This window comes from Lepidochelys kempii, chromosome 7 (assembly GCF_965140265.1).
Source record: "Lepidochelys kempii isolate rLepKem1 chromosome 7, rLepKem1.hap2, whole genome shotgun sequence".
In the NCBI taxonomy this organism is placed as follows: Eukaryota; Metazoa; Chordata; order Testudines; family Cheloniidae; genus Lepidochelys; species Lepidochelys kempii.
Window position 1 is genome coordinate 5,533,118 of NC_133262.1, and position 13,247 is coordinate 5,546,364.

The 13,247-nt window shown below is 42.4% G+C and overlaps 1 protein-coding gene across 1 annotated transcript in view; it reads left to right on the forward strand.

Moving 5' to 3' along the window:
• Positions 1 to 8,545, forward strand: part of SYNPR (synaptoporin) — a 174,904-nt gene extending 166,359 nt beyond the window's left edge. The window contains exons 5-6 of the mRNA XM_073350984.1: positions 6,525 to 6,716; positions 8,177 to 8,545. Of these exons, the coding sequence (XP_073207085.1) occupies positions 6,525 to 6,716; positions 8,177 to 8,461 (477 nt within the window). The 3' untranslated portion in view covers positions 8,462 to 8,545. The remainder of the gene's footprint in view (positions 1 to 6,524; positions 6,717 to 8,176) is intronic.
• Positions 8,546 to 13,247: the final 4,702 nt, after the last annotated feature.

A 13,247-nucleotide genomic window follows, 5' to 3' on the forward strand; every position in this document is an offset into this window, starting at 1 on the left:
TCTATTTCATAAGAAATTGCCCGAGCCCTGAAGAATTTACAGTCTAAATACACAAGAAATAGGCTGGGAGAAGGGTAATACTATTGTCCCCATTGTACTAAAGGAGAACGTTTACACCCCAAACTGGAACATGCTAATATAGAGCTAACTTTGTCTCCAGACAAGGGGCACTTTGTATGGCTGAAGGAACGTGTGTATTCTGGAAATGAATGGAAAGGCAATCCTTGCCAGAGGATGTTGTGAAGGCCAAGTCTATAACAGGGTTCAAAAAAAGAACTAGATAAGTTCATGGAGGAGAGGTCCATCAATGGCAATTAGCCGGGATGGGCAGGGATGGTGTCCCTAGCCTCTATTTGCCAAAAGCAGGGAATGGGAAACAGGGGATGGATCACTTAATCATTACCTGTTCTGTTCATTCCCTCTGGGGCACCTGGCACTGGCCACTGTCGGCAGACAGGATACTGGGCTAGATGGACCCAGTGTGACCATTCTTATGCATATGCTCTAAAGTCTGCTATGTGATTGTGCCTATCTTAACATACATAGGTACAAATGTTGCTGTTGTTCATCAAAGTATCCCTCGATGCCATCAGACTTGGTGACCTCCCGCAACACTGAAGTGTGGAAGGTGGCAACACTCATGGCAAAGTAGCGTTTGTGAATTTGACTGCCATTGGTTTGAGAGATGCTCTTGTTCTTGTATTTTGAGGGCAGTGGGGTGAATGCCATAGTCACTCCTATGACAGCTCATTTTAAGGTTTTATCCTCTAGTACATGCTGGCAACAAACTTCCACACCATTAACCAATAAACAGAGGCTGAGTTTTCATTGAGGCGTCCTAGGAATCAGGCCATCTCCACACTGATCATTGCACTGTGGGACAGGAGCTGGAGGGCTGTTTGCACCATGTGTGCTAACACGATAGTGAGATCCATCCACACGGAAAGGATTAAGGCTACAAAGATTGAGCATCAATTGCTGTTCGTCCTGGTGAAGCATAGTCTATGTGGCATGATTGTAAACAGATTGGAGCACCTGGGAGAGATCTACAACTATTATGAATTGGTGTAGCTTCAATAGAGCCATGCTGATTGGCACCCGCTAAAGATGTGGTCCTGTGTGTGTGCATGCAAGTTGCATGTCAGTAGATTAACAGGGAGCAAATGGAATTTAGCATCTTCAACTTAAACAGGTGCTCCCTGATGTGTTGTAAATATTTACATATATTTTGTCAAACCAAGACATCTATGGAGTGGGCACTAATGAATGGAAATGCTACAGAGAATCTAAAAGCTTTTCTTGAAAACAAGGGAGAGTTACTGTCTCTTTGCAGTTAAGAGTGATACGTTTTTCTTTGTGAGATGGATAAAGGAGAGTTAAATGCATGTAATGAGCAGGTACTGAATTGCACATAAAACTTAGACAAACTTGCTAGGGTTGGTACAATGGGTGGAGGATGTTCTACAGTTTTTTGTCGGTTCAATTTGTGTGGTTTTTGCATCTCTCTCTCTCTCTGAAATGGTTCTAATAAGTTCCAGTTTCAAGTTGAAATTTTGCATTTTCCAAATTTCACAAGGAAGTGCTGTGGTAGCGATCTTTGGCTATTTTGGGCTGGGGTGGGGGGTGGGAAGACCAATGGGAGAGCTTCTGTTGTTGTTGACTGACTCAGAGCTCACCAAATTCAGATACTTCCTCTGAGAAATTCATTCACAGTAACTTCTCCTAACCCTCTTAGCCACCTGAGCTCAATTTAGACAGCAAGGGACCCAGAATCAATACTATGAGACTAATGTGATCAATCACAACAACGATTGCAGTGCAACTTGAAATTTGAAAAACAGTAATGCGGCACAAGTTTGACACCAAAAAATGTTTCTCAGTCATAATAGAAAAGATAAATCATGTAAAATTTCATTGAAAAAAAATAAAATGTCATAAAAGTGCTCCAATTAGGAATTTTTTTGCCAAACTCAGAACCAGACAACAAACTATTGTGCTATGAATATTAAATGCAATTCTTAACATTACCCTCTTGGATCTGCCCAGTATATTTTAATTCAAGATTTCTGCTTTCCCAGACTGTGCAGCACTTGCCTCTTTCCCAAAGGCACCTGCTGGAAAACAGCCGAGTGTATGAGCTGAGATTTCAGAGAGAAACTTTGCAATGATGAGTGAACGGTAACCATGCAACAATACACGTTGGAGTGATCCATAGACATCGTTGAGGGCTAGCTACTAAAAACGCTTATTTTGTTCCAAAGAAAAAAATTGCTCAGGGGATATTAAACATTCAAAATGTAAGATTTGTTTTAGAATGCAGAAACTCAGGCTTTAACTACGAAGGAGAAATCTTCATGCTAAGCATTAAACTCAAGAATAACTTAGCTTGAAATTCTCTCTTATTTTCAGCATGTTGTTATCTTGTAGCTCTGCTCCTCCTGGAGCTGTGCAAACATTCAGCCAGAAGCCCAAACCCACTTGAAATCAGAGTGGGTTCAGGTTCTAGCCAAAACCACAAAGGTCAGCCCAGACTGACAAACCTTTGGTAGACATAAGGTTGTTCTACTTACGCAATTGTTCCTTTCTACCCAGCTAGTCATGTCTTCAAAGTCTTGGGACCTTGCATCCTGGTCTCCAAGGACGCTGGGACCTGCCTCTCTTCTGTGGCCTGCTAAAGGTGTCAATTAAAACACACATTGTATTACCCTCTTGGCCTGCAATGTAGACAATCCGTTTGGCTTCAGGCATGACTCACCTTTTCTGGTATTTAGAATGGGGCAATGGTTTTTACTCAGCACCCTGGTTCCCAGAGCCCCACCTTCTGACATTCTCCTTCTGGCTGTTGTGCCTGTCCTCCTGTACGTTTTCTCCCCATGCTCTGTGCCCCAGTTTGGAGCGGCATTTTTCTGTATCCCTCTCCCTAGATCGGGGTCTCATTTTACAACCTCGGACTGCCTTGCCCTTTGTACCACCTGCTGTAGAGTGACGTTTGACCAAATCACGGTTAGCCTGCACCGGCTTAAAACCTGTTTGTGTTAATACATTCCCAATCCAAAGCATCTGTGCCGCTGCAGAACAATCGCACAGGATTCGACAAACTGCAGCTCAGGGATCCAGCACATTTCAGCTGACTGTGTTGTCCGCTCTTGTTCCAAATGACGCTAGAGAAAGGAAAGGGATTAGCCAACACACCTGATTGATAGTGAACACTACACTAGCTCTGAAAAGTCTCTGGCTGGAGGCACCTGCATGAAGTGCTTTGCCAGTTGTTAAGCTTTCCTTTCTTAGCAAGCTTAATCTTCATTATCAAGTTAGTTTCACTCAATTTGCTTCTACCCGCCTCAGATTTCTACCCAATGTTATTAAAAAAAAACCCCTTGACTTCCTCGGCTTGATTTAATTTCCAAGGTATTAAAATTCTGGCAGAATTAAGAAAAACAAATTATGCTTAATAAAAAAGGCTTGGATTGGAACCCCATGTGACATTTTATGTGCAATTTTGGTGTGCAATTAGATTACATACCAGGCCCTGTAAGAGTGGACCTCAGTAAATAAAATGCAAGTTGTACTAAATGTCAATTTAGCAATTATCTCACCAGTTTCAGCCCCAGTTATGATTTTTCAGGAAGATGTTTGCCTTTAAACCATACCCATAGGAGCTAGAGTGTGGGGGTTTTTTTACCACTTAAGCTTCAAAGAATAACATCTTTTGCTTGAGAATAAATGAATTGCTCTCAGGCCCAGCGTTTTTACCCACCATGAAGCCCCTGGGTGTTGATATATTTGTCATCAATTCCGTAACACAAGTGTCAAGAGAATTCCTCTTGGTAGCAAGAAGCAAGGTCAGTGTAAATCAAAGCATTGTAGCGTGGCCATTTAGCTGCTGCAGTCCTGTATGTGTCAGAAAGGTTTGCCATTAAAAAAATGTAGCTAGCTTTTGGCATTCTATTGAGGTGCAGTAAATTTAATCCTGTTTGTGAGGGTGAAGAAATCGCTTCCTCATTATTTCTTGTAAGGGTGGCTTAGGGATTTGAGTGGCTTCCAGTGTTAAAAGGACACGGGGGGGGGCGCTACTGAGGAGGTGACCCTCCTCTAAATTTAAAAATCACTTATGCTTTGCATGTCAGCCCACCATACTGCACTTTGTATTGCGTTCTTTCATGTCCAGTCATATCTCCCTTATAGGTTAAGGCCGGAGGGAGGCGAAAGGGCAAGAGAGGGAAAGCAGCCTGCATGGGAGATGGTGGGATACCGAGACACAATCATGTAATGAGTTGTGCGTTAGACTCGCAACACGTCAACCATCTGCTGCAGACTGACAGATGGGATGAACAGTGACAGTAGAATGGCTCCTTAGTTTTAGCAGGACATAAAAAGCTTGAAAAATAACACTTTTTTTTCCTCCCGAGACCCACACAGTAGCAATAGAGTTTGGTCACTTGTTCCTGTAAAAAGTGAGAGTGTGTATGTGTATAGGCATATCCATAACAGAAAACTGGCAAAGCAGTTCAGAATAAATGCAGTTTCGGTCATTAGTGAGACTCATAAAGCCCTGAAGTTCATTCTCTTGTGGCCTCACATTGACAGGAAGTAGGTAATGGTGCTTGGTACCTTGCAGAATCAAGCCCTTGGAACGTTTTTGTTTGGTTGGTTTGCTGTTCCTAGTAGTAACGGGCTAGTCAGCTTCAGAGGGCGCTCAGCTGAAACACTGATGCACAATGACAGCATTTTGCAAAGGAACCCCTAAGCACACAGCATATGGTAACTGAGCTAAAATGAAGAAGCATTTTGTGGAACTGCTTGTATGGCCAGACTGAGAGTTCAGCTCTTACATCTAAATCAGGGCCAGATTTACAAATTCACTCACCACCCAGCAGCCTGCGTTGTGACACTGAGGGACAGATTTTCAAGATAGTTCAGCATCCAGCAGGCTGGATAGATTCTTCTGAAAATCTGGCCACTTACTTAGAAACTTAAATTGGATCTGTGCTCATTTCATTGAATCATAGAATATCAGGGTTGGAAGGGACCTCAGGAGGTCATCTAGTCCAACCCTCTGCTCAAAGCAGGATCAATCCGCCACTAAATCATCCCAGCCAGGGCTTTGTCAAGCCTGACCTTAAAAACCTCTAAGGAAGGAGATTCCACCACCTCCCTAGGTAACGCTTCACCACCCTCCTAGTGAAAAAGTTTTTCCTAATATCCAACCTAAACCTCCCCCACTGCAACTTGAGACCATTACTCCTCGTTCTGTCATCTGCTACCACTGAGAACAGTCTAGAGCCATCCTCTTTGGAACCCCCCTTCAGGTAGCTGAAAGCAGCTATCAAATCCCCCCTCATTCTTCTCTTCTGCAGACTAAATAATCCCAGTTCCCTCAGCCTCTCTTCATAAATCATGTGCTCCAGCCCCCTAATCATTTTGTTGCCCTCCGCTGGACTCTTTCCAATTTTTCCACATCCTTCTTGTAGTGTGGGGCCCAAAACTGGACACAGTACTCCAGATGAGGCCTCACCAATGTCGATTAGAGGGGAACGATCACGTCCCTCAATCTGCTGTCAATGCTCCTGCTTATACAGCCTAAAATGTCATTGGCCTTCTTGGCAACAAGGGCACACTGTTGACGCATATCCAGCTTCTCGTTCACTGTCACCCCTAGGTCCTTTTCTGCAGACCTGCTGACTAGCCACTCAGTCCCTAGTCTGTAGCAGTGCATGGGGGTCTTCCGTCCTAAGTGCAGGACTCTGCACTTGTCCTTGTTGAACCTCATCAGATTTCTTTTGGCCCAATCTTCTAATTCCAATCGTCCCTCTGTATCTTATCCCTACCCTCCAGCCTATCTACCACTCTTCCCAGTTTAGTGTCATCTGCAACCTTGCTGAGGGTGCAATCCACACCATCCTCCAGATCATTAATGAAGATATTGAACAAAATCGGTCCCAGGACTGACCCTTGGGGCACTCCGCTTGATACCGGCTGCCAACTAGACATGGAGCCATTGATCACTACCTGTTGAGCCTGATGATCTAGCCAGCTTTCTATCCACCTTATCATCCATTTATCCAGCGCATACTTCTTTAACTTGCTGGCAAGAATACTGTGGGAGACCGGATCAAAAGCTTTGCTAAAGTCAAGGAATAACATGTCCACTGCTTTCCCCTCATCCACAGATCCAGTTATCTAATCATAGAAAGCAATTAGGCTAGTCCAGCATGACCTTCCCTTGGTGAATCCATGCTGACTGTTCCTGATCACTTTCCTCTCCTCTAAATGCTTCAAAATTGATTCCTTGAGGACCTGCTCCATGATTTTTCCAGGGACTGAAAGTCTCTACCTAATTGGGGGCAATGAGCACTTTTGAAAATTCTGTCTGTGGGTTAAGACCACCATATTATTTCCAGGAAATACAAAGCTCTCTTTCTGTCCTATAATCTGAAGTTTGATTTGTTGATACATTTCCTCTGATGCTTTCGCTGCCCAGTTGACCCATCTATCTAATGCTTTTGTCTCATCTGGTTTTACAGGACTTCATCGTGACAGTGGTCTTCTCCTTCTTGTGGCTGGTGGGTTCGTCTGCTTGGGCCAAGGGACTGTCTGATGTAAAGGTTGCTACTGATCCAGACGAAGTGCTATTACTGATGTCGGCTTGCAAACAGCAGTCTAACAAATGCATGCCTGTGCGCAGCCCTGTTATGTCAAGCTTAAATACTTCGGTTGTAAGTAGATCTGTTTATTTTTTTTACTGTCAGGCAATGAAAGTGTGTGCACGTATTTTCAGCTCTCCAGACATACAGATTGGGCCACATCCTCAGCTGGTATAAATCAATGTAGGTCCACTGGCTTCTTTGGAAGTTCCTAAAATGTTGCCAGTGATTTGACTGAAAATGCTGCCTCACTGAGATAGTTACCATGGAGAAAAATTATAGACTGACTTACAGGTAGTTTCATTCAACAGTCAGCTCGCTTTGGAAGTGAACATTGGGAATACACCTATAAAATAAGTGTGATTTTATGAATGTATATCCCACATGTGTGGTGCTCTAATGTGCGGAATATTTATGCCATACCGAGGTAGATATGGCCCCTGCACCAAAGATCTTCCGGACCAAGGTTCCAATGCTTAGCTAAATTTTGAACCGCCAACAAGCCATTTCCCTTCCTTTGACACTCCAGCTTTTGCTTATCTATCCATCTGGATGCTCATCCCCATGCATCCAGGATCTAAGCCAGACCGTCCATAAGAGCACCCTTCCATACACCCCACCAGTAATTCAGTATCTGCTTGTGTATTGCCTTCTCCTGCAAAGGCGTTTTCTTCAGCGGCAATGAGCTCTGCAGATGGAACATCAAAGCCCAGCAAAGGTGGCTGCAGCGGCAGCATCGGGATGAGACACAAAATCCGGAATTAGTACGGTGCACGCTCGCACTGCCTTTCCTGGGGGCCATGAAGGGTCTCTTTGCTTTCAGCTTCAATCTACCATCACATGTTGAAAAAGAAACACTCTGTCTTTGTCTTATGTAGAGCTGGGAGGAAAATGGTCTTCCTGCCCTGGCAAAATGTTCACGATTTAGACATTTTTTTCTCTATTCAGGTTGGGTCAATTGAAATTTTGTTTCGATTTTGGCTTTAATTTTTACTTTGAATTCCTAAGCCAAGTCATTTCAAAGCGAGAAGCAGGACTGTTCATTTAGAAAAGGGCGAGGGTGGGTGGGGGGAGAACATTTTGACACATAAAAAAAAAATTGAAATTTGTCAGACTGGCCCGTTCCCATACAAAGTTTAAGTTTCAGCAAATTATGAGTGCCTCTAACACTAATTAATATTACAAAGACGACAGCAAAACCTTCAACCACCAACCCAACAAAATAGGCAAGGCTTTCCCTCCCAACTCCCATCCCCTATAAACCACCATCCCCATCAAGCCCCAACTGGTTTAGCTAACTGGGCAAAAAGATGGGCTTTACAGCCTCAGTCCTTGACTATTTTGGGGTAGGCATGGACCCCTGTTTCACAGCTGAGCATGTAGCTTCCTGAGCCTTTTGGGAAGGGTTGTCTTTAAATTGCCTTTGCTCATTTCATTAAAAGAAGTGTATTGGATAAAGCTGAACATTACATATATACTGGGCCACAAAAATCATGCCTTTGTACTCATGAATTGCTTTGATTCTTGTTTAGGTCTTTGGATTCTTGAACTTTATTCTCTGGGCAGGAAATATTTGGTTTGTTTTTAAGGAGACTGGGTGGCATTCCTCAGGCCAGAGGCACCCTCCAGACACCATGGAGAAACAATCAAGCAGCTATAACCAAGGTGGTTATAATCAAGACAACTATGGTCCAACTGGAGGATATAACCAACCTGCAGGCTTTGGCCAACAAGCCAACTATGGCCAAGTGGGTGAATATGGCCAGCAACAGAGCTATAATCAGAGTGGGCCCACCTCATTTGCCAATCAAATTTAGCATTCACAGAATTTGCATTCCTACACCCCTTATATGTAGACAGTGTAACAACACTAGGTTTCAGTGGCACCAGATTTGTAAAGAAAGTTTAAATAAATTAATACTCCAAGAGAGTATGTAATGTAAATCAAAGATCTAATGGTACCTATTGAAGCAGATGGTGGTGGCTAGTTTGTTATTTTTGTCACTAGACAACTGATGATGATGTATTCATCACAGGTGGTGAACTGAAGTATTGTTGTATGTATTGTATAGATAACTTTATGGTAGTTTGTATGTGTACTAAAATGGTAAAAGCATTTTGTAGCCTTAAGTCTGTATTGTGTAATATGCATAACATAATGAAGTAGAATAGAATTTTTCTTCTGCATTTTGGTGAGAAACAGAAGTGTTTTATTCTGATTTCTAAAGATTATTCAGTATATCATGATGCATGTAACATTACTCCTAAATTTTCAAGACTGCCTGTTTGTAATGCTTTAGAGCGTTTGTTTTTAGTATATTTTTTCCAGAGGAATTTTTTTAATTATTATTTTGATTAACCAGTTCCTGTGTGACTTAGTGCATGGATAAGCAGTTTCACACCAACAGAATGTTTTGGACCCTGTATATGGAACTTTTCAATTTCTGCCACTCCTTTTTTTGTTAAATGTATGTTTAAGAAAATGTATGTATATTTTATATATTTTGCAGAATTGGGTATATGGCTTACCCAAGTTCTGAATGCTCTGTAACTAAAATGTTTTTCCTTGAGAGAGCATTCAGTAGCATAAATGGTACCTGACCAATGTTTATTCCGGTTAACTAAGCTCAGTATTCATTCTATAAATCACTATTTCTATTGATGTTTTGTGAAAATTTTAACGTGAGCTGTGAAAACTAAGGACCAAGTAACTGTGTTATATGTTTACAAAGATATTTATTTAATTAGGATAACAGAGGTGCAGATATCAGTAACCAAAACCATGTGAAAAATATGCCATGTGTCATGTACTTAATTTAACAAAACATGGCAAGGACATAGATCATTGTTAGTCAGCATTACAAAGCGTAATTATTCCTTTATTCCGGATGGAAATATTTCTATCGATGCCATTTGAAAATCATTAAATGACACTTCTGTTCCATCATTATGGTGAATGCTGGTTTTGAATAATGGTTTTGGTGCTATCAGTAAATGTTAGGAAACTGGCAAAATCTAAAAAACCTCATCTTAAAATATATAGAGGTCAGATTCCTAGCAGGTGTAAATTGGCATCGCTTCACTGAAGATTTGGACTTTGCTTCTTACAGTACATGGGATTCTGTGTAGCCAAAAGGGTCACCCTAAACTCTCTTTTCTTACTCAGTTTGAAGCCTGAAACACAGCATCATAATCGAAACTGATCATCTGCATTTCTAAATAAAAGTGTATCCGTCTATAATATTGTATGAGCTGTAATGTTAAAAGCATAAAACAGCATAGTCTTATATGATTGTTGTAACCAGTTTATGGCTACTCAGTGGATGGATCTATATTGTGATATCTATTTGACCCTAATAAAGTTAATGCATACAATGTACATTTGAAGAGTATGGTGGTATTATAACAGTGTAAAATAATTCTCATTTTGAGTATTTTCCAAGATTTTTACAAGGATTGTACAGACATACATTTGGAGACATGATTCATTTCTGGTAAGTCAGTGTCACAACATAAAAATACCCAATTTTAACGTATACAGTCCAATTTCTGTGTGTGTGTGTGTCTCTCTCTCTCTTTCTCTCTCCAAGTATTAATAAATCAGTACTGTGTTGTTTAATTGTCCAGAACAAAACAAAAAACTGGACTGTGTGTGTGTGTGTGTGGGGTGATCTTCCAGCTTTGCCCCTTTAGTTTGGTGCCCCCCAGTTTCTTGAACTGGGGGAGAGACTGTCTCTAGGCACTTGTGACTTTCTGTCCTGAGCGCCCTTAAATGTAAAACAGACATATTGGAATTGGAAAAGGTTCAGAAAAGGGCAACCAAAATGATGAGGGGTATGGAACGGCTGGCAGATGAGGAGAAATTAATAAGACTGGGACTTTTCAGCTTGGAAAAGAGACGACTAAGGGGAATATGATAGAGGTCTATAAAATCATGACTAGTGTGGAGAAAATAAATAAGGAAGTGTTATTTACTCCTTCTCATAACACAATAACTAGGAGTCACCAAATGAAATGAATAGGCGGAAGGTTTAAAACAAACAAAAAGAAGTATTTTTTCATACAATGCAGTCAACCTATGGAACTCCTTGCCAGAGGATGTTGTGGGGGCCAAGTCTATAACAGGGTTCAAAAAGAGCTAGATAAGTTCATGGACGACAGATCCATCAATGGCTATTAGCCAGGATGGGCAAACATTTTCATCTGAAAAACAGAACTGAGGGAATGACTTAGTAATAGAACCAAACAACATATCCATGCTCAAAAAAGAACTTATACAGTAATATATTCAAGGAAGGAGTAGGATATACAGGCTCTTTAATAGTGTTTAGCCATAATGAGTTGATTGGTATCTGATACATCCTCTGCCTGGGGACAATAGTTTCATGGTCAGGCGTGTGGGTTGCAAGGTCCAATAAGTTTTTTCCCTCTCTATCTTCTCTGATGAATATAATATAGCAACCGCAAAAATGAAAACAAAAATCCATGCATGCATTTGTATCTGTTACAACTGGAGAATATGCAGGAACATTCCCTTTGTGTTAAAGTCATGGTATAGGGCCAGTTACATCCCAGGGGAGCATCAGGAGAAAAAACACTGAGTTTGGTGTTTCCTAATGCAAGGCAAATAAATGGCTCTGTAAACTCCAGCTTCCTCTTCAAAGTCCTGTGTGCACGCTGTGTGCACACAGACAGGACTGTGTGCGGACGGATTTCTTTCCCACTGCGTTATTAGTGGGTGTATCTGCTAATTAGTTAAATAACTAGGTCAGCCTTGAAGCATACATGTCCCTTGATGTTCAGGGCAGTCCTTCCTGCTCATTTATAATCCTTCCTGTGTGTTTCTCTTTGTTGCCCATTTCTCCGCTATCCTAGCCGTTAGACATGTTTGTATTATTACAACATGGAGGCTTTTATCCCCTTCCCTCCCCACACACTCCTTTTCCCTCCAAGTAGCAGGCAGTGCTTGTGTCTCAAAGCCCAAGGCCACGTGTGTGCCTCGATGCTTGCCCCTGGGCTCCCTGCAGCCTTGCCCAACTCCCTGCCTTCCAGAGCTGCTCCCCTCCCCCCACCACACATCCGCTTAAACGGCAGGTTATCCCAGCAAAATGAGAGCTGCAGAGAGTAACCCCTGGATGCGTTAGCCCTCCACCTGGGTAGCGATGGGCATCTCCCCTGCCTCACCCTGGGCTGGCCCTGTTTCCAGCCCTCATAGACAGAGGGAGCTGTGGGGCCTGGAGCATGGGGAGCAGAGACACAGAGATTGCTGATTCCCTCCCACACTGGGTGAGGATTCCTGAGGCTCTGTCTACAATGGGGTTTCAGCACAGACTTCTAGGGCAGGCCTGGCTTAACACTGGAGAAGCAGGAGGTGCAGCGTAGGAGTTCTAGAGAAATAAAATATAGACTGTGATCAAGTCTTGTAAGTATCTACATGGGAAACAAATATTTCCTAATGGGCTCTCCAATCTAGAGAGAGAGGTCTAACGTAGTCCAGTGGCTGGAAGGTAAAGCTAGACAATTCGGATTGGAAATAAGGCAGTGAGAGTAATTAACAACTGGAACAACTACCCAAGGTCTGGATTCTCCATCACTGACGATTTTTAAATCAAGATGGGATGTTTTTCTAAACAATCTGCTCTAGGAATGACTTTGGGGCAGTTCCCTGGCCTGTGTTACACAAGTGGTCAGACTAGATGATCACTATGGTCTCTTTTGGCTCTGGGATCTATGTATAAGGCCTGAGTTTTTTGCTCTTCGTCGTGATGGGTATAAATCCGCAGTAACTCCATTGAATCCGGGTGGCTAAAATTCCCTTGTCTTTCCCATGCAAATTCTCCAATATTTGTATTGTCCACCAGCTATAAAGCTAAGCAAAGGAAGAACAAGGCTCCAGTGGCCTTTTGCTGCCATTTAGGGACACACTCTGTGGTCGGGTACATTGTACCACTGCTTCTGGCATGCCAGGGGCAGCAGGCTGTGCAAAGGTACTACATTCCCCTCTCTAGCACAGTTAGTCTGGAGGGAGGAGGGAGCAGAGCCTTGACTCTACCCCCCCCCTCCTACAGTATATTGAGAACCGAGCAGAGAAATGGAATTTACTTCCCGGAGCAGTACAAAAACCAGGAGGCCAACTATGCCTCCTGCATTCGCAGGGCAGCCCATAAGCCTAGTCGGATATTTTCTTTATTCCCATAAATCTCTGCAGATCAGTGGTTATATCTTGTCTTCTGCTTGGCACTGAGTTGGCCTGTGATAAATCATAAAGGTTGGGTAACAAGCGAGACGCAAGGAGATGCTGAGGTTCTGTGGATGGATTCATCGCGTAAGCGTTTGACCCAAGTAGCCTAATTATTCCCAATTTGCATATCCTATGAATTAAAAAGAGTTGTTTAAAACTGAGATCTAGCTCTGTATTTATGCCTGGCAAAGTCTCTGATGTATTGATGAAAGAAGCCGTTGCATGCATCTGTCTTTATTCTGCCACATGCAGTATCTCCAGAGCACCACAGTTAATATTAGAGATTTTTAAAAAACACCTCAAATAATAATAGTCCTCTGAGTCTGTTTCATGCCTATCTCAAATATTTCCCTTTCATTGTA